We start from the raw sequence: 27,411 nt of genomic DNA on the forward strand, positions 1-27,411 counted from the left end.
CAAATATTAATAGTCTCTATCTTTGTGCAATGACTGTGCGCGTAAATCACGACTCTCCTGCCAGAACTATTCATATATAGACGTGAATGTTTTGGACCTGAATAGCTCCATACAGGTCAACTGAGCTGCGGTTATATGAAAAGATTTGTACATTGCCCCTGCATTTAAGCTAGGTGACCTGCATATAATAGTTACTCTACATTAGGAAAGTTTTTTAAAACGCCTGCGCGAAGAATTGACAATCAAGTTTCTTTACGAAAGGGATATGAGAATGCAGCGACGTCGAAAGAAAAAAAAAGAAAAAATATTAAGACAGCCTTGCACTAGTGGTGCCAAGCCTGAAGGAAGTGCGGAGCTGGGCAGCCTTCTTTGTTCCTTTTCGGTTTTCTCTTTCTTTCCTCCTCTCTTACTTTCTTTTTCTCTTTGCAATTCTTTCTGTCTTTTTTCCTCTCTTTATTTCTATTTATTTCTAATTTTCTTCCAATTTTTTCTGTTTCTCTCTCTTTCTATTTCTCGCTTGCTTCCTCTTTCTTTTCTATTCTTATACGTGGTTTTGCCTGCGTTACGCCAAGCGACGATGTGCTCCGCACTTGATATCATCATCAAGGCGCTCGAAGAACAAGAGGAAGAAGACTCCTCCTTGGCGCGATCGCGCGCCCAGTATGCTACAGGTCGCTATGCTATACGTGGTTTTGCCTGCGTTAGGCCAAGCGATGACAGCATACGACAGCGTACGACAGCATACGACAGTCCGGGCCCCTAAAGTGCTCCGCACTTAAAAAGAGCGCACGAGCGCAGTAGACCGAGTTTGTGGTATAATGGCCTGTTTCAGTAGGATAAACATATTGGAGAGCCGAAGAGAAGTTGGCAACGCCCCTACGACTACACTGCGACCATTGTCTTGTAACTCGTTTTTCGCATCTCCGAGACAAAAGCCCAGAAGCGATTTCACGATAAGCGCAGCGGGGAAATTAATGAAGGTAAATGAAACGAGCAGCGTGTGTGTTCTCATCACGAAACCATTGCTGAATTATGGCCCACACAATGCGGCAATCACCCTAATGGGCAGAATCATTATGGGCCATTAATTCCGCCTTTGCGTGCCGAAGCCTAAGTCTTGAGACATTACGCGTCGCGCTTAGGGAGGACGCTGATTTCAGCACATCAATTTATTCGCTGCTTTTCGTTAGCTGCGCTAGACTTAAAAATTTTCATTGCTACAGGAGCAGTTTTGGGAGAAACTCGTGGGAAATTTTAGGCGTCGCTTTAAACGAATAAAGGGGACGATATTACCCGTTGTTTGAGCACGACTGCAGCAGTCCTAGGCAATAAAGGGAACAGAACGAAGATTGCCCATTTTGCCTCCTTCCCTCAGGAGCCGACCACGGGATGTCCAGAATTCTTTCAGTTCGCAAACTACGCCACGTACAGAGATTGGTCGGTCAAAATTGCTTCGTGAGCAGCTGCGGCATTCAAGATGCGCGATCACATCACGTATTGATGCGCTCATTCTTCTTGTGAAAGCCTATGTAATGACTATTCTTGCTTCCTTTTTTTCTAGTTCGCGTGTTGTCAAGCGAATACATTGAGAAATACGGGTTCCCACAGATTCTTTCTTTCGCCAAGAACGCAGCAACGTTAGAAAAGCTTGAACCACATTATTTATGTAATATCTTCGGAATCGCAATTGACAGAGACGTTCTTACGGCGTGTTCTTTTTTGTTTATTTAGATGATTGGATCGAGAGTAAATCGGAAATAGAAGACTGCGCGGAATGCCAATATGTAATGCCATTAGGAAAATGGCTCGTTTGTTCCTTCTATACTTTTCTCGCTCAGCAAAGTGCATTAGCTTGAGTGCGTCACTGAACTAAATATTGAGATCGCAATACGACGGCAACAATCCATTAAGCGCCATTATCGCATTGCTTTTTTTCTTCTTCTTGCGAGTGCTTCATTAACGCGTTCTTGGACGCAGGAAGGAGCGATTCTGGGGATCAGCTCCTCAAAAGGCCTCCTCTCAAGAGTAACTGGTTTACCACGCCTTCTCATTGGTGTTCGCAAAAGCTTCTTCGTGTTTGCCGTGTTTGGTGCGTCATTGCTGAATATCTAATGCGAAACTTGTGCACCTCGAAATGTTCGAAGATAAAACAATATTCAAACGGAGACGAGAAGTTATCACGTGCTTCGTAGCTCTATCCTAATCTTATATCGTTTAACTTTGCGCTAAATGTTTATCAGAGTAAACAACTTACTTAGCCGATATAATAATAATAATTATTATTATTGGGTTTTTACATCCCAAAACTTCGATATGATTATCGAGGGACGCCGTAGTGGAGGCTTCCGGAGATTTTTACCTTCTGGTGCTCTTTGACGTGCACCCAAATCTAAGCACACAGGCCTCTAGCATTTCGCCGCCATCGAAGTGCGGCCGAGATTCGACCCCGCGACCTTCGGGTCAGCAGTCGAGCGCCATGGCCACTAGACCACGGCGGGTAAGCCAATGATTTGGTTCAAGCTGTATGCCAAATATTTTGTCAAAATGCCTGCATATGAAAGTGTCAAATTTATATTCAGTTTGTTGAATTTTCTTAATAATGCTTATTGTTATCGCGATGTCGTTTAAAACACCTCCTGGGTCACGTCAGGCTCCTTACGGCAACATTTAGTACTGGAGGACGTTGCTGGTGCATACTAGAAGAAGAAATAATGTAGAAGTTGAAGGTTACAATTTTGCTCCTAAAATGAAGTGGTAGGCTATTTAGGAGGTTAAACTCGGGATTAACTGCGACGTGGACTATTCAAATATACGGAAAGTGGAGAAATGATTTTACGAGACAATAAGAGGAGCGATTTGCGCAATGTTTCCCGCGTTTCAGTGAGGAAGGTAAATTATGGCGACTGCTGAGAGCATATTATTCATGTACAGTCTGGTTTCTAGTTTCTTGTTTTCACTTGAGAAACAAACCCAACCGCACAAGCAATAAAGAATATTGCCGCGTGCCCTATTTGAGCCAAATAACTGTCGTCACGAAGACAAAGATGCGGCGGATCCTAATCAGCTAAAGAAGCTGAAATTCGTCGTCGCACCGTGGCAGCACCACGCCTCTCATTGTGCTTATTGCGGAGGCTGTTTGTCTGGCGCATCTCCTGTCGACACGAGCCGCCCTTTCTCCGCAATGAAAGCTCGGCGCCAAAGAAATGAGCCACTGCTGCAGGCTTGCAGGGCTGGCACAGAACGCGGGAAATCAGATTAAGAGCGCCTGTTCAAGAATAATAATAATAAAGAAAAGCACAATGCACCTTTCTCTTAAACAAAGGAAATAATGTGGAGACATCTAACGGCTGTTGCTTTAGTGGCATAGGCTAAAACAAATGACGGTGAATCGCTTAAGAGGAGGGGGGTTGAATTACGCGAAACAACAACGCGGCATTAATTAGACGAGGTGCCATGACCCCTTTTTTGTCGAATGTAATTGCCCTTGTTTCTCGAACCTTCTCCTTTTGTCCTTTGAACGGCATTCAAACGACGTGAACTTTTAGCAAGAGACGATACCACAAACAATAGGTCTTTTTGTTTCAAACTTAGCGTGTAAATGGGTCAGAAAAACTGGGCGAAATGGCGGGAGCAGCGTGATGATGAGGCCGGATACACTCTGAGAAGAAAGAGTCCTTTGACTCTTTTTGTGGGTCCTGACTTGGCAGGTGTATGACTCTCTTTAAAGAGACACGTGGACTCTCTTTGTAGATCGTTTTACTCTCGTCGGAGAGTCCTGGAACACAAAAGTGAGTTAGCGTGTCTCTTTAAAGAGAGTCATATACGTGGCAAGTCAGCAATAGTAGCACATACTCTTTTGCTTTTTCTTAGAATGTACTGGAGGCAACATTTATCGTCACCAACGAGAAAGCCTATAGTACGAAGAGGTAGCGATGCTTTTCCAGAGGCACTTTGCACATACCCAAGGCCAGATAAAGTGTTCAGGCATTTGTTGGCCAATAACTCAAGGGGTAAAATAAAATTTATTGTTCCCTGATGCTAAAGGTAGAAAGAAGAGCGGCTATAACAGTGCTAGTTTGTTCACCCAATAGGATTACACGTACAGAGTAAATATCTAAATTGCTGTAGTATTTCGATAATTTTAGATAAAATGAAATCATCTTGCAGAATAGCTCTCTAACTATAGGGCTCGAAGCCCGTTCTTCGAACACCATCGAACGTTTGGCCATGAGGTTGGCAGTAATGAAGAAAATTATATGAATTGTAAGGAGGACAGCGCCGCTGGGGCACGAACGCGCGCTCGGCTTTTACTTCTTTCCTCCTAAATAGAAAAAATCTACGCTTTACTTTGACAATTAGATTTTAAAAACTATCCGGTTCTCGGCCAATCCCCCAGCGTGGGTGTGTGCCAAAGTTATAGGATCTACTCTCCTCTACGGGAAGACAAGGCAGAAGAAGTCAGAATAAGAACGCTCAAGATCCCCTTTGACTAAAAAAGGTACTTCGCCAACCCACTCAAAGACCAAGAAGTACCAGAAGGATAGCCTGACTAAAAGCGCTTTCTTAAAGGAAAGCATTTTAAGCAAGGCAGCTACAGAGTCTATTTTATCAAAACCATAGGGTCACTCAAAATTCTTCACTGGAATTGCCTATCAATTCACTCAGCAGTAACTGATTTGGTGTACTTGGTATCGAAATTCGCTCCAGATATTATTGCACTACAAGAAACCTGGCTTTCAATGCATCAGCCTTTTCAATTAAGTAGATTCAGATCTTTCCGGCTAGACCGACCATCCAAAGGCGGAGGTCTAGCGTTCTTTATCAATAATAGAATAAGCCTCAAGGCAAAAATTGCATATAAGCATATGGCACCTGACAGCGAAATTTTTGCATTAGAAATAACTTTGCCAGGCTGCCTGCCTTTCTTGTTGATGAATGCATACTTTCCTACAGGGGTACAAGATACTGGATGTTTAGACTCTGCAGTTACATCTTCGTGTAAAGATAAAATTCTGGTGGGTGATTTCAACTCGCATCATACGTGTTGGGGCTTTCGAACAGATAGCTGTGGCAAACGATTGTGGGATTGGACAGCAGATAACAGCCTGTCTTGCCTTAATTCTAGAACGCCTACTTTTATTCGTGCGCGATCCCGTTCAGCCTTGGATTTAAGCTTTGTAAGTTCGTCTCTGACTAGTTTGTCATGGGCAGCCATGGACTGTACCACCAATAGCGATCATTTGCCAGTAATATTTGAGATTGTTTGTCCAGTAACTCCATCCTGTTCTCAGACTCGAGTATTTATAAATTACGGCAAATTTAAAAAAGATCTAGAAAATGCGTTGACCATACATTCTGACGAGCGGGACGATACAAAGGCTATGAGGCTAAGTGCATTAATTAAAAGAACGTACAAAAAGCAGAATTTGTTGTTGAGTCTGCAAAGTCCACTTCCGGTAGTCCTTGGTGGAATTCAGATTGTACACGAGATTACCGTCGACGACAGCAGGCAGCTTGGAGGAAGCTTATGTATAACCAGTCCCCCCAAAATTGATCCGATTACAAATTTTACGCTGCAATATTTAAACGCACAGTTTCTTTAGCTAAAGAAGCATACGATAGGAAACACTATGATTACCTATCGAAACCTAAGAACAAAAAATCGCTGTTTAGGTTTATGCGATCACGAAAAATTTTACCATCTCCAATTAATATAGACTGTGAAATTATGTCCTCAGATGAAATGAAGAAATCTTTGGAAGGCATAGCTAAAGGCCTGGAATGTAGATTTACATCTACTAAGTTATACAATTTGCAAGTACCAGCGCTAACGGTGGATTTTACTAAAGTTACATTCGAAGAATTAGGTCTAGTGATTCAAGATTTACCCTCGTCAGCACCAGGTCCGGACAGAATTACGGTTGCTATGATAAAGATATTATTCAAATTATCACCGTGTGACCTCATCAATACAATAAATTATTCGTTCAAAAATGCTGGATTCCATATGATTGGAAATTAGCTAAAATAATTCCGGTACAAAAAAGACAAGGATTAGGCTATACCATAGAAAACATTCGACCTATTTCTCTTACTTCTAATATGGTAAAACTCATAGAGAGGGTGCTCCATAATAGAATTTCAATCTGGATGGCGGATAATTTATTGTTAAATCCAAAATCAAATTGGCTTCAGAGTAGACTGTTCAATATGGTGTGCACACGCCGATTTAGAAAGCCGTATTCAACTTGCTCGGAAAAGAAGGCAACACGCAGCTTTAGTGACGTTAGATGTCGCCAAGGCGTATGATAGTGTGGAGCATTCAGTTTTATTGGACCACTTACAGAGGCGTAATTTCCCTCAATATATAATTGCGTGGTTGGGCCAATTTTTGAGGCAAGAGAATTTTATTGTTATAAGGACGGCTGTGCATCATTAAAGTTCAACAGACTCGCGGAGTCCCCCAAGGAGCAGTGTTGTCTCCAGTATTATTTAATGTATTAATGAGCTCAATCCCCAATTGCCAGGATGTGCAGGTATATGTTTATGCCGACGATATTGCATTCTTCGCGGCTGATAGTGATATTTATTCTCTATATCACAAATTACAGAGATATATGAGTATGCTAGAGGTATGGCTAGAGACAATTTGCATGTCCTTAAATGTAAATAAAAGCGCATTGTTGATATTTCCAATCGCAGATCCAATCTCAATTCCAATATTATATAAAAAAGAGCCTATTCCGCAGGTTGAGTCGCTAAAATATTTGGGAATCATTTATAATGGGACACTAAACTGGACTCCACACATAGAGAGTATCGTACCTAAGGCACAACGTGCCTTAGGCATACTATACGTAGGCTGAGCAGCAGACGATATGGACTACGTAGGGACACACTGATGATGGTCTATAAAATGTACATGCGCCCAATATTAGAATTTGGGTGTGTCTTGTTCTCGGGTGGCCCTGCGTACAAACTTAAGCCTCTGGTTATGATGGAGCGAGAAGCCTTGCGATTGTGTCTGGGACTCCCTAAGTTTGTAGCAATGAACGTCGTTCTGCATCAGGAAACGCGCTTGCCAACATTGCCTTGTCGATTCCGAATCCTGACGGTGCAGACATTTTTAAAATTTTATAGTTTTCCGTTAAGACGATCCGAATATGCTTTTATAAATGATCCAGACTCCTTTCTTCTTGCTCATTAGCCACGTTTTCGTACACCACCGATTATTTTTGTTCAGAAGCAGCTAGACCGGATAAACGTGAAAATTCGAGATGTGCCTGCAGCAAATGTGTCCAATCAGAATCTTAAGATAGAATTCGATGAGATTTTCTCCTCTAAGCCTAAATTTCAATCATACAGGGTGTTAAATAGTCGGCTGCAAGATTATCTTACACACGCGAAAACAAAAAATATAGTAGCCACAGATGCTTCAGTCATTGACGAAAAGGCAGGCGTAGGTATTTACTCCCCTTCGCTTGGCTGGTCATTTTCATTAAGACTGCCGGACTTCACCCCTGTGTTTGAAGCGGAACTCTCGGCAATTATACTAGCGCTGCGAAAACTAGATTTGAACGACCATTGCGCAATAATAATAACAGATTCCCTGTCAGTATGTACATCTCTAACAACTTCATCAAAATCAATTGCCTTAAAACGCTTCTTACGCTAGTTCCTCCACAGTTGAGAATTTTGAAATTATTATGGGTACCTGGCCATTGTGGACTGGAAATAAATGAAATGGCCGACACACTAGCGAGAGCGGCATTGAACGGTCCAATAATTTCGGTCCTTCCTGTAGTAGCCAGCATAACTGCGATTAGGTATAGAAAATTTTCCCTTCGAGCAGGACGCCATAGAATCAATAACTTCATGGACAGAATTTAGACATTTAAAATTCCATGGAAAATCCAGTGGTGTCAAACTAGACAATTAGAAGTATTATTAACTAGATTACAATGCCGAGTGCCCCCCGTTGAATCTGTATGCACACAGGGCTGGTCTGGCGATATCTCCCCTCTGTCACTTTTGTTCAGAATCGAATCAATAGAGCATTATTTTTTATCGTGTCGCCGCTATATATTACAAGAAAAAGACTTCTTGAAACTCATTGTGCTAAGCTGGGGATAATTTTAACAATAGACGCTATTCTCACCTTCGGTGCTTCGGATTTGGGAGTCAGCCACAGGAATGTTTTTGATGCTGTAATTGCTTTCCTTCAGGAAACAAAACGAATGTGTTTTTAAGTGGGCTGAATGTAGAAATAATTATTGCACTAGTTCTTTTTAGGTTTGCTTGTCTGTTGTGTTAACTTAGTAGTTTTATATCTTCATATCTACAATTCTTGGCCAATCCCCCAGTGTGGGTATGAGCCATGTATGGAGGCACATCATCATCATCATCATCATCAAGAACAGCCGGCCCACGAACTTAACGGGCGTTGTCTCTTGTTTCTCTGTTTCTTCATTACAATGGCGCAGTCTATGAACTATGAACCGTAAGTGCGTCCTCGTGGCTTATCGGCGCTGCGGCCCTTCCCTCCAAGGAACGATTATGCAGCCCGTCTCGCTACTACTGCCGGAAGCACCTGTGACCATTCAAGGACGGCGTCCAGGCCTCCTCGGTGGCTCAAGGGCAGGCTTACCCCGGCGCCGCCAACATAGTACACGGCCTACCGTTGCCCAGGAATGCTGTATCCTACTCCTCGGACGTCACCACTGGCTCCACGTGCGGATCGCCCGATACCGCCGCCGAGCTTTCCGCCACCATCGCGCGACTCATAGTCACGGTGAACGCCTTGGCAGCTTCAATCTCCGTGCTTTGTCCTGCCGCCTTGCCAGCACTGCACTCGCTCAATGCCTCGTTGGCCACCGCCGCCTCGCAAGACCATGAAAAGAGCTCACCCGACAGCCGCAGAGAGCTGCGGTATGCCCTCACGAAGCTCTGATACCAACTCGGCTGGTTGGCGTCGCCATGCTCCGGAGTTTCGCTTACCGTATCATCACCGGCTGCCTGCGAACTACCGCAATTCCGCGGCTTCCAAGACGACGCCGGCAATTGGGTGGCCACCGTCAACGCTCTTGGAGCTCGCGAGGCGTGGACGGACCAACAGAAATGGTGCGTGGCCATTGACCGCCTTCGTGATGCTGCCAAAGCATGGCACAACTACGAAGGCGTGAAACAACAATCCTGGCATCAGTGGTGTGCAAGATTGACTACTGTTTTTCGACCACTTTCTCATGCCTGTGATTCCCTCCCTGCCGACTCAATTTATACCACGGAGGGGAGAGGTGAGGCACACCACCTCGACGTGGCACCTCGACCCTCCACCACCCTGCCTACACTCGGTGAACGAGATCATGAAGGGTGCGGTACAGCTGTGCCCTTTACCAACGTTCCCTCTCTCGGACATCGAGCTCACGTGGAGCACCAGCTCGATGGTCCATCGGAGCCCTCCAACCCCACGACAGAAAGCTGCTCGGGCTGCCCTACAACTGACGTCAGACGCACGTGCTGCACTGCGCCGGAACCCGGAGCCATAACGTCACTGAGAGAGGCCGAGACCACCCCTCATCCAGCGCAGTTGGAGGAACCGGCCCCAGATTCGCCTTCGCTGGGGCACATGCAGATACCAGCTCCTCTCGTGCTTGCCACACCTACAGTAAAGGCGCCAGAAGAGCCCAAGCCATCCATCACTGAGCTCGCTGACGAAGGTCATGAGGCGCATAACCTCGGCCCTGAAGGTGCCCGCGGCAGCCACTCCAACGAAAGCTTCGCTGATTGTCCCGTGGCAGACACGACCGGCCGCGAGCTGTGTTCTCCGCCACAGATGGGAGAAGCTACGTGGCTACTCTCCACACCAAACAAGACCACCCACAAGCCACAGCAGTTGGCGATGCCGCCTCCATGCTCGCCAGTGCTTGAGCACATGGAGCGGCCAGTTATTCTCGTACCTGAGATGCCCCTCACTCAGACAAGGAAACCAAAAATTGGGGGGCATATGCAGCTGTCCTCTATGTGGAGCCTGAAAGAATAAACGCCCAGTTACTCGGCCAGCGTGGTACGCTCACTAGCTCGTGCGGTGGGAGAGCGTCGATGAGATTTGTCCGTCAGCTGCAAGGCTGCAGAGACGCGCGCAACGACAGAACTGAGGTGACAACACAGCAGTGCAGTCATATGCCGTTCATCGTAAACCTCCTACAGTGCGTCAAGAAATGCGACGAGAGAAGCGACGCGGCAGCTACGACCTTCCCTCAATAGCCAGTGCAATTGTGGTTGTGGTGCGACCGCCAGAAACATACGTACACAACAACACACCCAGTCACAGCTGTCATGTGGTTCCACCTTTATAGAAGTCTAATATCTGCAAAGACCGCCAACCCCGGAGAATACATTAACAGTCAAATTTCGTAAAGTGCACTTCGTCCACCAGAAGAGACGTTTGGGCGGCCTCATGCTGACCGAGGATGATGTCAGATTGATTGACAGCCGCTTTGTAGATAGGCTACGCATGCCACATACGCCCGCAGTCGTGGCTACGAGCACTATCCAGGCCTACCAGCCTCGACGGCCTATACCTCACCAACGCGAAGGGTGGCTTCAGGTTCCGCATGTGCCGGCTCTGCGCGACAATTTCTCGCGAAATGACCGAGGCTCCACGAATTCCAAAAGCTATACTATACCACATACTTCACTCCATGGGCCCCTCATCACCACAATCACGACCGCATCCTATAACAGGGCAATAAGAACAGCCGGCCCACGAACGGGCGTTGTCTCTTGTTTCTCTGTTTCTTCATTACAGAATTTTTAACAGCACAGTTAAACGATCCCCCACACCCGCAGCCTAATCCCGCAAATTTCAGCAAATTCTGATCGTAGAAAGGTTATCAGCGAATGCGACCAGCCAACGACGAAGATCACTGACGAACGAAACATTTTGTGAATTCGGTGGCAGGATTCTTACGCCTGACGCCTACCTCGATTGACAGTAATGACACCCAGATTCCCACACAAAAAAAAGGTTATTGTTCCGGAACTGCTTGCAAGCGAAGATGTCAGCTATTGGAAAAGACTATAATTACGAACGAATAGCTTTGTGGATTTGGCCCCAGCCTGAGAGACACTTGGCGAGACGCCCTCCTTATATCAACGTCAAAGACGCTCAGGCGAGATGATTGCCGAGCCATCTGGCCAAACTAGTCCTATACAGACGACGACATAACCGCAGCCACTAACGCAACAGCTGCCACTCGTGATTCTACTAATCACGGGTTGGCTTCCATAAACACATACGCTGGCCATGTGGACGGAAGAATCACTTTCTTTTCTCCTCTTATACTTCGTGTGGTCTGTTTCTATGTAGTCGTGTTCACATCAGTCGCGTCATCAGCCACCATCTCCCGTTGCTCCGCTTGAAACGTAGTTAAAGATTGTTCAAATGACAGGGTGGAACGATAACCAGAACGGTTAGACAAAGAAAAAAAGTGAATAGGGAGGCTAACCAGCAAAGGACGTGAGCCGTAACAGAGAATCTAAATTGCTATTGCTGGTAGACGACGAATGAAATGGTAAACGAAAGAAAATGGACAATGTAGATACCCCATGCACAGACATTTATACAGCCGCCTACATAATTTAACGACCATCAGTATACTAACCGATCTGAGGAAGTGTATTCACCCCTTGCACGAATCGCCTGCGATGAAAAACCGTCAGTTCAGAAAGTTATAAATTCGTGAACACGAGCAAACAACGTTGCCAGTAATCATTGCTTCACACAATGAAGATAAGACAAATAAGCAGCATCGCGAAGAAGCTCACAGCGGTTAAAGAGCCAAGAATTCTTGATACTTAATTGTGCAAGCATTTGGTAAAACGAGTAAGGGTTCCTTATTATCCTTATCCTGGCACTATGTACTTTACGCCCCAGTGCTCTTTCAATGGCATTATGCAAGAAAGCCAGCAGTGCTGCGCAGTATACTGAACACTATTATGCATTATAATCAGAATATGAGCAATTATTTTCACAGCAAGCACTCTACACGCAGTCCCTCGAGCGTCTCATTAGGGCTTTTGGCGGCGTATTACACTTAAAGGCGAAAGTTTGAGACCCAAGAATGTAATGACAGAAGTCGATTAAATTTGTTAGGAGGTTAGCGTCGGGGACTGAAACCGCTGAAACCACAACTCTTCGCGGGTATTGAAACGTGAAGACCTAACTCTGTTATCTGTTTTTTTTTTTTAAGAGGAGCCCATTGCGCGCCTGAAGAAGCAACCGCGTCGCGGTTTCGCCATCCGAGCTCGAATTACGTGGTTGTGCACACGCGAAATTTAAAGGAGTGTTGCCCTTTCGGCGACACGAGCTCGACACCTAGAAAAGAAATGTTTAGCAACTGTTGCTCAACCGAGAGAAATCTCTTAAGGCGAAAGCCCTGGCGCGAAAATCAACCGTCACCGTCGGCGTCAACACGAGTGACGTCAGAAATAATCATCACGTAATGGCCACCGTATGACGTCATCATGGCGTGACATATCGCCAAAAATTGGGACGTCATCACGACGTCCCTATTACATCACGCAACTTGACTTCACATAATGACCTCATCACATGAAATCGTCGCTTAGTAAATGGTAGGCCGATCACGGAGGCAGTGCAAAACCAGGTGAGGTGAAGAAAGCTTGCAATGCCTCCGATACTGGAGGCAGCGCAAAACCACGTTAGGTGAAAAAAGCTTTCGGAGGGGGGCGGGGGAGGATCAATACATCGACTGTGAAGAAAAGAAAAAGAAGGCTTTCGCCCTTCGAGGCGTCTTATACTCCTAGGTGGATGCATAGGGGACCCTGTGAGCTTTTTGGTTTCCAGCTATGTTCTCGGCAAGGCGGCTTTACTGTAATGTTTGCGTCATTTGTGACACGTCCCCCTCTCTCTCTCTGTCTGTGAGAGAGAGAATGCAAAGAGTAATAAGATAGGGAGGTCCGTCAGACGAGTACCCTGTTTGCCACCCTACACTATAGGTAAAAGAATGGGGACTGGAAAGAGGAAAACACGCAGAGAGTGAACAGTTCACGTACGCAGCAGGACGCACAGCAGGAACTGCAGTCGGTCAGTGAGATTGGTGATCCTCAAGAATGGCGCAGTTGCACCGACAACGTTGCGTGTCATCGATGGGTCGGCCAGAGTCCAAGGCTGTTTCGTTTCTGAATATGTTCTGCTTAGTGTTCGGCCGACTTAGTGCTGTGTGTATGCGCGAGTGACACGACGTTAGTCAAGCGCGAGATTGGTTCACAAGGCCTACGCCTACGTGCTGCTCTATGCGTACGCGCTGCTAAGCAATGGAAAGTTGAAAGAAACAAAGAAAGAGTGGAACTGATTCTCTTTATTATTCGTCGTTTAAAGTATAGGGAAAGAAAAAGGGCTTTGAACGCATTGTTTGTTTGATACCGCTGTCGTTGCTGTGACCACGCAGCGAATGCAATGAGGATAACTTTGCTAGTGTTGCATGAAGCCTCTCTCTCTCTTCCAAATCCTTTCTTTATAGCCTTTGTGTCTCCTTTACCTATTCCCCAATGCAGGGTAGCAATATGGACATTCATCCCTCAATAAACCTTTCCGCCTCCTGAATATCCTTTACATTTACCTCACACGCACTTTGCTTGTGCCGCACGTGTACCCCTTTTCTATGCACACAACGAATACAACGTTTACTCTTTATGTACAACGGCACCAAGGCAAAAGACTGACACAGTAAAAAAAGAGAAAACAATAGATAAAATGAATAGGCGCACGGGTCATATTATTAGATATAACGGATAACCGGAATGAAGCTGGAATAATGTTCCTAGAGGAGGTTTAACATAAAAGACGGACACTTCGTTATGTTAAATTACTTCAGTATATATGTGGTCCCAGTGGTGAGCTAAAATTATTCTTGGAGAAAGAGAGAGAGAGAGATAGCCGAAGCTTTGTGAGCAGGAGTGTGGCGCAGAAATATGGAAGTTATAAACGGAGCGTTTATACGGCTTAGATGTGTTGTCATCGTTTGTACATTGTTAGCCCATTTCTTGATTTTATTTTTGTTTAAGACAGAAACGAAACAGTTATTTTTTGTTTCTTTCTACGCGGATGTTTTCAAACTGTATTGTCCACTGCTGTGACCCAAACGCGCAAGCCAGAATCGTCGGCAAGTTTATTATTTGGGTCATCGCGCTTCTTAATAAAAAGGAGCATTGCTTCGAGGCTGACTTCGGTTCCTCGGGTCAAATGGATATGTAACGACGAAACCTTATGGTTAGGCAACGTCTGAATCGAATCAAATGAAGTTTGGTGCTTTTCAGAGAGAAACGCGTTTATTACTGGGTACTGGAAGGAAGATTTCGTTTTGGGGCCTGAGCTTTTTTTTTTATATATATTCAGTCGGTAGTGAACTAGGAATACGAGCCATACGGTTAGCAAACACTTAACTCATCCTTGATGAAGATATCGAAAGTTTAAATATTATATCTGTGAATTCGTGCAAACCGCGTAAATATGATATCATAGCTTACATGCTATTGCGTTGTACAAGTTATTATCTGGAAATTACCATTTTCATATTATTGAAGTGGTATATCGGTGTATAACATAACATCTCGCGTTTCATGTGCCCTATAACATGTACATTGTGTTTATTTTATTTTTAATTACAACCATCTGGAGACAACGCTCAGTGTAGCCAAGGAACGTACAGGGAAAATTTGTGTCATTTTGAAGTTAAGTAAATAGAAAATAAAAAATGGGGAAGAGAACTGAAAGTGGAACGGAATACAAGCTGTCGCCGGTGGGGGTCAACATCTGGACTTTGCATGACGCGTGCGAGAGCTGACGAACGTTTTTGGAAGTTGAAGAGGCTCCGTAGTGGGGCGGATACTTGAGCGTTGGAGTATTTGCGTGTGTACCTGCAAACATGCTTAAAGGAGTGTGGGTAATGTATGTGGGGTAAATGGCTCTGGCTGCCGAGGCTTTTCGAACCAAGACATGGCGGGAAGCAAACTTACTATGACGTGCGTAGTAACTCGATAACCTTTCCATATCGCGTGTACTGAGTAAAATGCATGAAAGTCACGTGTACGCATGCATTGTGCTGCTTTCTTCGCATTTGTCGAGCTTTGGGAACGCACATTTCCAGTATTACATGTGACATCGTGAAGGGAGAAACCGCCTCGGTGCTTACAAGAGGATAAATAGACCAGGACACCCTTCGAATATACGCGAAATCTCTACCACTAGATCCGTGCAACGCTGTGGAAGCTACAATACATCTATGAGCCAGTCGCTACATCGCGTCTTTTGCGCAGAAGGATGTAAGTAATCGCAGACCGACCCTTAGAGCGATACAGCTGTCTCACAGAAAAAAGAATGCGAACGATAAACGTCGAAATATATCAGATATAGCAACTTTATCGCCGCCACGCGACAAACTACAGATTTGAGCGTTCCATATAATAAAGTACAGCTCAGCCTAGCTATACGCTGCCTAAACACCACCTACGACGGCACCATAACACAGTCTTGAATTCCACTATCCTCCGGACTTTTGCTTCTCAGTGGTCGAAGCGACATCTACCTATTACGGCGCTGCACGTTATTATTCCAGCGAGATGCATAGAGGGTACTTGCACGCTGCTTTTACCTCAATGTACCCAAGCTTTTACGCATAAAGTCCATCAGTCGTGAAAATATGCCTGTACGACGTGGTTTTCTCGCCGAGTCCTCTCAGACACATCCCACGTGCACTCCCAACGTTGTAGAACGCCGAAGTCGTCCCCAAAAGGCGCGCAGTGTGTCCCATTAGTCGTTATACGGGAATCCACTTACTCCTGCGTGCTGTTGTGCGGAGACACTCCTAACTCAATGTGCGGCATTCTCAGGACAAACGTAAGCTCTTCCGGCTCGAAATCTGGTCGGCTCTCGCGCATCCGATGCAAGGGTAAAAAGTAGAAACATTCTCTCGCCTTGCCCCTCACACTATATTTGTTTATTTTTAGCGTAGCTCATTGCAAATGAGTACTTTCTCGTTTTTTGTCGTTTTCTTTTTCACGGGCCTCTGATACTTCGCCAGTGATGCGTAGCGCTCACATTTTCCTGGTTTCGCGCTCGCACCACCTTTGACATTAGCTAATAGGATACCTGGAATACACTTAAGCTTCTTCTTCCGTTTTCACTCTTTTTGTACTTATAGCCGTGTGCTTCCACCTAATAGTTCGCACATTGAGAGACACAAATTTAGGTTGGTTGGTTGAAAAACTTTATCAAGGCGAAATAATAATAATAATAATAATAATAATAATAATAATAATAATAATAATAATAATAATAATAATAATAATAATAATAATAATAATATCTGGGGTTTAACGTCCCAAAACGACGATATGATTATGAGAGACGCCGTAGTGGCGGGCTCCGGAAATTTAAACCACCTGGGGTTCTTTAACGTGCACCTAAATCTAAGTACACGAGCCTCAAATATTTTCGCCTCCATCGAAAATGCAGCCGCCGCGGCCGGGATTCGATCCCGCGACCTTCGGGATCAAGGCGAGAAAGCGTTACAGGCCTCATCAAACACGAAAATTTGCCGGCTTCCCGCGTCGGCGTCCTCCGTCGGCGACGTCGACAGGAGTGATGCAAAAAATCATCATCACGTGATCACAACGTGACGTCTTGTGGTGGCATCATCATGACGTCACAGGTCACAAAAATTTCTGACGTCATTCTGACGTCCCTGCGACGTCACATCACGTCATATTGTGACGTCATCAGATGACATCCTTGCTTGGTCAACGGTGGGCCGATCACGGAGGCAGTGCAAAACCAGTCGATTTGATTGAAAAATGTTTATTAAAAAAGAAGAGGTGTTTGAGAAGCAGGTGGTTGGGGCCCCTTGTCCAGGGCTCCACTGGCCTCAGCAGCCCGCCGCGCCTGGTCCAGGAGAGCCACTTGGGCCTCCTTTTCATCGCTGGCGAGCAGTGTCTCCCACTGCTCCGTCCTGAATTTTCGCGCCGGAATCTGAGGCGAGTTAATTTTTGGGGAAGTGCCTCCGATTCTGGCGGCAGTGCAAAACCACGTTAGCTGCAGAAAGCTTTCAGAGGGTGACGGGGCACGATCAACACATCGACTGAGAAGAGAAAGAAGATGGCTTTCGCCTTCGAGTCGTCTTACATGAATGCATAAGGGACTCTGAATTTTGAGGGTCCAGCAAAGCGCAGGACCAGGTATCTCGCAGGCGCAGGTATCGCGAATACGCGCAGGCATGCCCGTATTTCTTCGCTACCTCTGAATGCTTCCTTCTCGGCTTCACAGTGATGATGACTTCCCCGGATAACTGGGCAGATAGTGTTATCGTCATCACCATCAGATCAGACATAGTACACCTTAACTTCAATATAACAGAAAAAAAATGAAGGTATACACATGCATATGCATTTGTCTCTGTCCTATTGTTTGCTAGGTAAGAAACATGGCGACTACTAAGACGAGAAACAATATCTGTGCAGTTGTCCACATTCGAGACGCGTTGCTTCAAAGAAATATTGAAGGAGACTCTTAGCCAGCTATATTAGCTTTTAAACCCCATCTCAGTCTGTAAACTCACTTCACAAATACTTTTCTGCTATAACATTTGTGCTGTTATTGGCTGAATTAGCTAGAAAAGTCCAGTTAATGACCTTGTAATTGGCTCTCGTTCTTCAAACTTGACAAGCGGTTGTACTCAAGCTCAAGCATCACAACCTTGTACAGATCCATTCGTGATACGTGGTCAGAGCGCTTCGAGTTTAATTTGTGCTCGTGAACACCAATTCAATTACCGCCCCTTTAGTTGCAGTATTTTAATCTTGACCTGTTAATTCATCTCATAATTAGTGTTCTCTCACTACACTTTTTGCGACTTTTTTTTTTAAAGTCGCATTTTTTTTATCCTCCTCCTCTGCACTGTTGGAATGCTGTAAACGTGTTTGGCAATGATCAGTAAAAGGGCGCACGACAATCGATCTCCTGATGTTTGTTACTACAAGGGGTGTGGCTCGTTCGCTTCCAGAATTATAGTCTAATCTAATTTGCGACGCCATGCTCAAATAGGACAGCGTATTCGAAAGAACATTCGATGTTTATAGCAACATTCGCTCAACCCCGGTGCCCACTCGTCAAAGCCATACGACGAGGAGAATGCGCAGCGGTCACCGCCATATAGCAGCGAGCAGGGCACACCCTTCAAACGCGACCTTGACATTGATCTTCTGACCTTTCTGTTTTTATAGCACGCGGCGCGCAATGAGAAAGAATACAGGGGCATAATTATACGTAACAGCGGCCACACGTGCGGCCTTTACAGACGTCGAGGTTTACTATTGCACTGCGCACACACTGCTTCGTGCGTCGGGTCACTCCCCCCCCCCCCCCCCCCCCGCAACGTCACGCTCTGTCGCTCTACACAGCCTTGAAAGCGGCGCTTACGAGTGCAGATTGCGTTTATTTCAACAAAACAACAAAAACATATTAGAGAGAATAACTAGATTCTTGATAGAGATGAGTGAAGCGTGAAGATCATGAATTAACGTCCCCGGCAGGTGCACAGCGTTTTCACGCGGTGGCGAAATTGATGTAGTCCCGACTGCAAAATTTATGGTACTCTCTTGCGGTCTCGCGACGATGTCAATAAAAAAAAAACGTGAATGTTGTGTGTGCTTCGAGAAATACGTACAGAAAAAAAAAATCGCAGCAGAATCCATTTAACGATGATTGCCACTATGAATGTGTATAGTATTGTCGTTGACGAATTGTTCGTTAAAGCATTTATCTGCGCCAACATTCTATTGAACGGCGACTCGACAACACTCCGTCGTCGTCGTGAAAACTCGTCGGACGTTTCGGCGTGCTCGCGTGCACGGAGGAAATTAGACCGTCGCCGCTGTGGAAAACGCGTGACGTGCCTGAACGCGCTTGCTTGCACGCTGAATATCCATTCTTGAAGCTGTTCTAAAGCGTCTTACGAAATATAGTCCCGGGGAATAGTAGATAAAGTATCGCGCTTCGGTACCTGAAGGCCAGCGTGCGAATCCAGCCGTGAGAACATGTTTAACGTTTTTATCTATGATTATCAAGTGTCGATATGAGCTGAGCTGACGTCATTCGCGGTAGCATACGGTCATGTAGGCTTTAGGTATCCGGTCCGTCGATCGATGTGTCCGTACGGTGAAGAGGTATACCTAAAGAAGTGCTACATGCTTTTAACAAGCTCTAGAGTTTTACGTGTACAACAACGATATGATTATGAGGCACACCGTAAAAGGATGGACGGCCAGTATTGGGATGCAACGTTTGCACGGTCCTACCAGCTAAAATTTCTTGAACACATTACCTTTCTTGGCCACTCTTGGCAACCTACAGCGTAAAAAGACGAGAACAGAGACATTAAGTGCGTATAGCACTTTAGAAGCCCAGCTTGTCGATCATCCTTAGGTCTCATGTAGCGTTATCACGCTCACAATAAAGTGGTCAATACAGGCCAAAAACAAGGCTAGCAGTGCTCCTGGGTTCAAATAAACGAACTAGGTTTAAAATAATATAATTAACAGAAATAACCAAGAAGTTCTCGCAATACTTAACTTCAAATCGCTGAAAGCGCTTCGGAAACATGCGGCCGACACCCGCGCCGCGCAATAGAGGGCGCCATTGCCTAACCAGGCGCGCGATTGCTCCTCCCACCGGTGCTCCTCTGGCACCGGTGGAACTCCTGGGAGAAATTATTCATAGACAGCAATAGCGCAACGGGAATTGCTGGGTGCCCGTGCTGCGCACTTCCTCAGGTTTAACAGCAGTGTACCTGCACTTAGGCCAGGATTTGAAACTACAGCAATCGCTACACAAGAATGACATTAGCGCTGCGTTTGCACTACATTTAGCACTGAATGTGATTTGTAGCTTCTTTCAGTGATGCTAGCGACTGGCGACAGAATTTTTTTTATACATAGAACAATATTGAATGGCGAGAAGACAGCGACAACGAAGCCCTACTTACGTATGAGTATTATACTATCTTTTGCTGGATGAGTGGGTGGCGGTTCATGTTTGACAAGCTACTGCGCTAAATAGACGGATACAGAGAAGATGTATTAATAGGATCAATACATCTCTTCTCTGTCCTCGTCTATTTAGCGCAGCAGCTTGTCAAACATGAACTGCCACCCGCTCATCCAGCAAAAGATAATATAATACTCATACGTAAGTAGGGCTTCGTTGTCGCTGTCTTCTCGGCATTCTATATTGTTCGATGTATAAAAAATTACTGTTAAGGGGCGCGTTTATTAGTACGGAGGCCTAGCAACAGGGGCGTAGCCAGAAATTTTTTTCGGGGGGGGGTTCAACCGTACTTTATGTATGTTCGTGCGTGCGTTTGTATGTGTGCGTTCCTATATACGCAAGCAAAACTGAAAAATTTCGGGGGGGGGGGGGGTTTGAACCCCCCCAACCCCCCCTTCGCTACGCCCCTGCCTAGCAAATTAATGACTTCAGAAAAATGCACGTGAATCACCTAAAAATGTCCGAAGCGGCGTAGGTGAATAACGGTAGTCTTCTCTGCCTCGACAAAATGTATAATGCATACGGGTCGCGCCGGTGAAATATGCTTTTCTTCTCGCATACCACATTGGTCTTACGTTAAAAAAATAAAGAATAAATTACCGTCAACGTCATCGCCCCAGTCGCTCCGCAGCCAAGCCAAAAATTTTCTCCATCTGCGGTTTCCCTGCATGCGACAGTGACAAATAATGAGGAAATTTATTTCTGTTTCGGGCTGTCGCGCATGTGGAAAAAAATAACGCGCTTACTTGGGCGTAGTGGTGCTTCCTTTCGGGATAATTGAGATAAAGCGTCCTAATGAATAGTATTTTCTCGCTTCATCTGGAAGACCAAACAGCATTTAGAAGGAAGCTATGGCACAGAATACCAACATTCTAACGCCCGCCGTGGGCGGACTAAGAGATTTTACTCGAGAGGCGTCAGCAAAAACTCACAGAGTCTCTTATGCATTCGCTTAAGACGACTCGAAGGCGAAAGCCATATTTCTTTTCAGTCGATGCGCTGATCCTCTACCGCCCCCCTTCGAAAGCTTTCTGCACCTAACGTGATTCTGCCTCCAGTATCGGAGGCATTGCAAGCTTTTTGCACCTCACCTGGTTTCGCACTGCCTCCGTGATCGGCCCACCTTTGACCAAGCAACGGTCATGTGATGACGTCATCATGCGACGTCGTAGTGAGGTCACAAGTTTTTCGATCTGTGAAATCATGATAACGTCGTATGGTGACGTCATCACGTGATGATTTCTTGCATCGCTCACGTTTTCTCGTTTGATGAGCCATCTAAGGCTTTCGCCTTAATATGAAGGGGGACCAAGAAGAACGTAGCGAGGAAATTAAACGACTTGATTTGAATGTATTTACAGAAGAGATGAAAATGTAAGGTTTCATCATACGTCATCAGTTTTCTCTTGACGCCCGTCTATCTTGTACCAAGATGTGTTTTGTTCGTGTCACCTTGTGCGACTTATTCCGCTTAAAACCTCCAACATTCGCTGCCGCCTTCCATCTCATTAATGAGGTGTCTCAACCTGCCTGATCGTGTTACGGAAATTGAATTCGTACTTCATCTTTTTGCAAACAGTGATCGTTCAAATATGTGTTCGACATGTACCTCATTCTAAAAGTAATGAAAACTGCGCTATTCCATTATGAATATATATACATAACTCATTTCCTTTTTCTCTCTTTCTCTTTCAGTGGTGGTGACCGTTCTACTGGCGATGTTTTCTATCCTGCCCCTGCTGATGATGATCATAGGTGAGAAAAATAAAGAGAGTGGAAAGTGAAGTGCAGCTTACAACTGCATACTTAGTCTCGCAGTCTTTCTACAGAAATAAGTGACTATTCCTAAGCGGTGCCTTCCTATTTCGAACCTCACTCAAATTAATGCTGCTTATGGACGTTCGCGGATATTACTTTGACCAACTGGTTGAGCCAGAAAATGCATAATTACCAGTAAAAATAACAGTTTTGAAGGCCCTGTTACTAAGGTCCGTTTAGTGCCATACGCATTAGTAGGGTTTCTCGTAATTGATTGATTGATTGATTGATTGATTGATTGATTGATTGATTGATTGATTGATTGATTGATTGATTGATTGATTGATTGATTGATTGATTGATTGATTGATTGATTGACATGTTCGCAACAAGTAGAATATGTCGCCTGCTTCTTCGCAACGCTAGATTACTAAACAAAAGAAGAATGGTCTCAAGTGACGTCAGCGCTTTGACAGTCTCGTAGTTTGGGACCTCCTGATTCTGTATGTATTATGTAACCCGATCTTTGTACATGCAATAATAATGAATAAACTTGAACTTGAACTTAAATATAGATTAACCACTCAGCAGTGAACATTCAAACGTGGAGCAGTTAGTTACACAAATTAGAAACCACTAAAATATATGCAGTAATTTTATCGCAGTCGTACACATAAACTATAGAAAAGAGACTCTTAGTGTTTACAACCAATTCAGAGAAATCTACTTTAAAGAACGAGAGCGAAACATGAAAAACCTGCCCTGCACACTTTTACAGTACCTCCGGAAAAAAACAGAACCCAACTCGTTACCTCGCGTTCGGGACTTCTGCTATCTTCTCGAAGGGGAAAGTTGCAACTTTGCATATCGAGTTGTTTCTTTTTTTTCGGCACCAATTTGGTACACACGACGAGCAGTGGCAAACAGTCGTAGATTCTTTTATGTGATCAGCGCTTTGGCCAGCTTGAACAATGCATAGTACAGTATTAAGCAGATCAGGTCCGCGTACATGCACGTGTCGGGAATGCTAGAAACTGAGCCAAAAAAGCGTGCCTTTTCATTTTCGGTTGTGCCTTCTTCTTACGCAGGGGTGCAGTACTTGCAGGAGTGCCCCAAGGAGCCCAACATTCCGCTGTACCTGCTGATAGGCGGTGCGTTCGGCCTCATCAAGGTGGGCACGCTGCTCTACCACCAGATGCGGCGGCGACGCTACGAGCGCCTCGACGACGCCATGGCCGACGGTGACATCGACGAGCTCTGGTCATCCACGTCCACCAAGGTCACCGAGTACGCGCTCACCATTTTCCTGCTTGTCTGGTTCGGCATGGGAAACTACTGGGTGCTCCACATCTACAGGCCCCGTTACGAGCCGCTGCTGCGAGAGCCCAACAACTACTGCGACAAGACCGTGTACACGTTCTCGCTCGTACACCTGCTCGTGTGCTACGGCGTCATCGGCCTCTGGGTCATCGAGGTGATCTGCCTAGCGCTCTGCGTCAGGGTGTTTGGACTGTGGTGCAAGAAGTGAGCGGCGTCACCCGGTCTCAGATGGACATACTCGCGTTCCGTGCCTATTTTATTGACGAACTCACGTGATTCCCGAAAAAGGACTGTGTCGCTATGGGCGTCAACTGCAAGCTTGTATGACGCTGCTCGAGAACATCTCTTGACTCAGTGCCGCAAGCCGAGACTCAAGGTCTCCCGCACTGTTCGACAGGAGTGTTTTTCTTTCTTACTCTTTTTTTTTAAGTTGCGAACGTTTCTCTTCGTCATTTCCTGATCGAGATCGTTTGCGAGGCGTCACCGTGGCAACCTGACTTTAAGCTGAAGCTGATGATGACGACTGCCCTGGTTACAATAGCACCAGTGCGAGTTTGTTGGTAACACTGCTCGATCGGCGGGAGGCGTACGCGTTTGAACCGAAAGGCCGACTGCTAACGTGACCAAATGTAAAGTGTTTCTGTTTTGTCTCCTTTCTTCCTTTTTTGATTGACCATGTTACGCGCGTCTCGATGTTTTGAGCTTCTGGGAGGAATAGGCTGTCGTCAGCAGTCGTCGCCCCGCGTGATAGAGGCCCCGCTTGGCAACGTCAGCAAGCGGTTCACCAAGCTTGCATAACAGAGGCCGACACCTTCCTCGATTACAGAAGTGATCTAACTGCCTTTCTTTTACAGATGTACCATCTGCTCCGCAATGTAGATCTAGTACGCTCAGGTTAAACAGATCGTTATTAAGGCAGTAGAACTAGCTTCCCCTTTTCGACGACTCCTCTTTAATCTTGGTCCTATAGCTTCAGCGCGCCGTAGTCAGAATCAACTTGATCAATACTTAAGCGACGAAACTACTTTGCTTCTGCAACGTGCCTCTTTATTACTAAGTGACAAAATGCAGGTGCCTCGTCACTCCTTATAGAGCGGCGGTTGGCGTGGCTCTAAATTACCCGCTTAACAATATGGTAAAGCGGGTGGTAGAACACCGTGGAACTCACGTGCCTCACGTGGAGACGGGCCGTCTGGTTCATAATGAGCAACAAGCACCTCGGCCCATGGCCGAGGAGGGCGAGTACTGAAGAGCACACTGGTGATACACTTTCAATGTTGAGTACCTGGTGATGTGAGTGGCTCGCTCTTCACTGTGCTCACCAAGAGACCGCAAACTGTCGAAGAGCGAATAACATCTCTAGTGAGCATTGGATCCTTAAGAACCTTTACGTTGTTCATAGGGCCCGAATGTTTGTAAGAGCAGTGCCTACAGCGCTGTTCCGTGTGTGACCCAAACATATCACAGGTCATCGTCGATGGTATTTCATCGTGGTCATCGTGCGTGTCACCTACGCGCCTCTTGACCTCGGAAGCCAAAAGATTTCGCAGTCGCTGGCATGTTTTCGAATCACATGGCAGAGTAAACTGTGAAACGAGCAAGGTAACGCATGAGAAAAAAAAATGCCGATCTCCTTAAAGATCAACAACCTCTGTCGCAATGACCACAAATCTATGTAAAAAAAAAAAAAAAACAGATCGCGCTACAGGGTGTTTTTGACCATTCATTACGGTGCGTAACTCACGTAAGATGTTTACAGTATTGATGTCATTTACACCCTCTTCAAAGAGGGCTTCCTTTGGGGGCTCCAAGCAGAGTCACCAAAGCGAAGTTTTAAAGTCTAGCGAGCACTTTGTTTCGTTTGAATGTTTCCTATTCGCCTCAGCACCGCGTTGCATCAAGTTCGCTCGAGTTATCGAAGAAAGTTGTGCGCCGAACAACTATGTATGTAGTCCTCATATGAAACAGTTTCTGGGAGATTGGACACATCTTGTTTGTTGCATAAAGAGGACAGGTGTTGGTTCAAGGGTCTTATCCGCATTCGATGGGTCCCTTATAAAGCTACCGTTCATCTATACAATGGCCCATAATAAGCTCCCCTGTCGCCGAACAGACCCGTACGCGGTTGGGACTGTTTAACGTTGTCCTGCTTTCCCAATGACGCGGAACGTTCCGAGTGCACATAAATATTGCTCACTGCTCCCTGTCTGCCTGCCTTAATATACGAGCAACGCGAGGTCTGCACTCTTGGCTTTCCTCTGCTGTCAGCCAGTCGTATATATACATATATATACACATGTTCAAACACAAGACACACAGATGTATCTTACCATGTAGCACTGTCTACGCATTTCCTATACTGTTTATTACGCAGGCTCGTGTCGGCGAGTCCTGATAACATATGTGCGTGTTAGCTGTGTCCCGTGTATTCTCCTACCTTCCATGTTTGTTTACATCTAATCGCAAGCGTTGCTGGACAGGCAAGACAAGGCGCCGCGCAGCTATCGCGGCGATGATCTTCGTGTTAAAATTCTTGATATCGAGTTATTAAAGGGCGAATTTACCTGAAAATGGTGTCAGTGTTTTCTCGCTTTACGCGTTGACCACTTGATTCACGAAGAGTTACAGATGGTGCGGCTAACGGAACACGACCAAAATAAAGCACGTGGTCACTACCGCTTGACGTGGCGGCATTTCTTGTTAGCTGCCATCACACATGCGTGCAACGTCAGGAACGCGTACAACTCCTAAGCTGTGCGCTGCGTGAAGTAATCGCCGAGAAGGACCGTGGACGGAGCCGCTCAATCGAGATGACAAACGACGCAGTCATACGTAAGAACGTTTCCTGCAATTCTTGTTCGCCGTATTCTCATATCAGCGAGAAAGAAATGCACTCCTGCGCACCAGCACAAGAAACCTAAGTAAATGATCATATTAGGCGATGGCCCAGTGTAAAATTGCGACGCATTTTAAAGGAAATATCTTCTCTGAGGTGTATATGCATAGGATTTATTTACAAAAAAAATATTTGTGCCGGTGTTATATACCAGTAGAACTTGAAATGAAGCTGGCAATAACTACTTAGAATGTAAACTGCCTCGATTTGTGTATCTTGAAGTATAAATGTTTTGTTACGGCTAATACCGCGTGAGTAATGTTTAAAAATAATTAGTATGCGTTGTAAAGATTTACCACAATTGTTATACAACTTTTGTCCGCTCTAGACGCTACAAAAGGTAAAATTTACACAATTGTGAAGTCATCTGTTATCAGAGAGAGCTCTACAAACGTGGCTAGCCCATCTCCACCACTCGACTTTCAGAAATACCCACTTTGAACTGGAGGCATTTGACATTTTCCTTGACAACAGTCAGTACAACCGAACCACCCTTCATAGCGAAGCTGCATATAACTAGGCCATTCGTAACCCAGCGAACGGCAGCCCTGCAAACAGTGACTCTGCCAGCAGAAAACCCTTCGCAGGTATGTACCACAGAAATTGGGCAAATCCCACTACTCACCATGGCCCAATCAAAACACGCAGAAAGTAAATAAAATATACCATTCACTAGTGGGACACCAACAGAGCGTCCCACTGGTGAATGTCTCTGCTTCACCACTACAAAATAAATAAATAAATAAATAAATAAATAAATAAATAAATAAATAAATAAATAAATAAATAAATAAATAAATAGGGTTTGTGCAGCTTGCACTAAGTCGCGCAAGGCTAGGTCACGGCAGAGCTGGTGCGCACGTTTCAGTTTCTAATCATCCGTACAGAATGCTTGGACGGTCTTTGAGCGCGTGCCGGTTCACGATGATGATAATTTTTTATCTACGACACGCTGCAAACCTCGACCATAACAGCTCTGCTGTGATAAATAAATAACCTGCGCGCTGTAGTTCTGGTCCACGCAAATCGAGGTGAAAGTGCTAAAGGAGCATACACGCTGAATTCAATAGCGTCTTTCTGCGCCTCTCAGTACCTTCAGTTAGAATTCTGTATCGCCCCTGTGCCGTGTGCTACACGGCTTCGCTGGTCATTCGCCTTCACGGAGTGGTGTCGCCCATGAATTCTGCAGCAGTTGTGTTACGCTCGACGTTACCGTGTGTCGTAGATAGAAAATTATCAACATGAACTGGCACGTGCTCTCTTCGTCCTCTTCTTCCTCTTCTGCTTCGCTCCCAGAGCACCTGCGCCGATTTGT

The 27,411-nt window shown here is 45.4% G+C and overlaps 1 protein-coding gene across 1 annotated transcript in view; it reads left to right on the forward strand.

The window, feature by feature from the left end:
• Positions 1–25,771, forward strand: part of LOC119382577 (uncharacterized) — a 176,100-nt gene extending 150,329 nt beyond the window's left edge. The window contains exons 3-4 of the mRNA XM_037650339.2: positions 21,818–21,877; positions 22,969–25,771. Coding sequence (XP_037506267.1) covers positions 21,818–21,877; positions 22,969–23,408 — 500 coding nt within the window. The 3' untranslated portion in view covers positions 23,409–25,771. The remainder of the gene's footprint in view (positions 1–21,817; positions 21,878–22,968) is intronic.
• The last annotated feature ends 1,640 nt before the right edge of the window (positions 25,772–27,411 follow it).

This window comes from Rhipicephalus sanguineus, chromosome 2 (assembly GCF_013339695.2).
Source record: "Rhipicephalus sanguineus isolate Rsan-2018 chromosome 2, BIME_Rsan_1.4, whole genome shotgun sequence".
NCBI classification, from domain to species: Eukaryota; Metazoa; Arthropoda; class Arachnida; order Ixodida; family Ixodidae; genus Rhipicephalus; species Rhipicephalus sanguineus.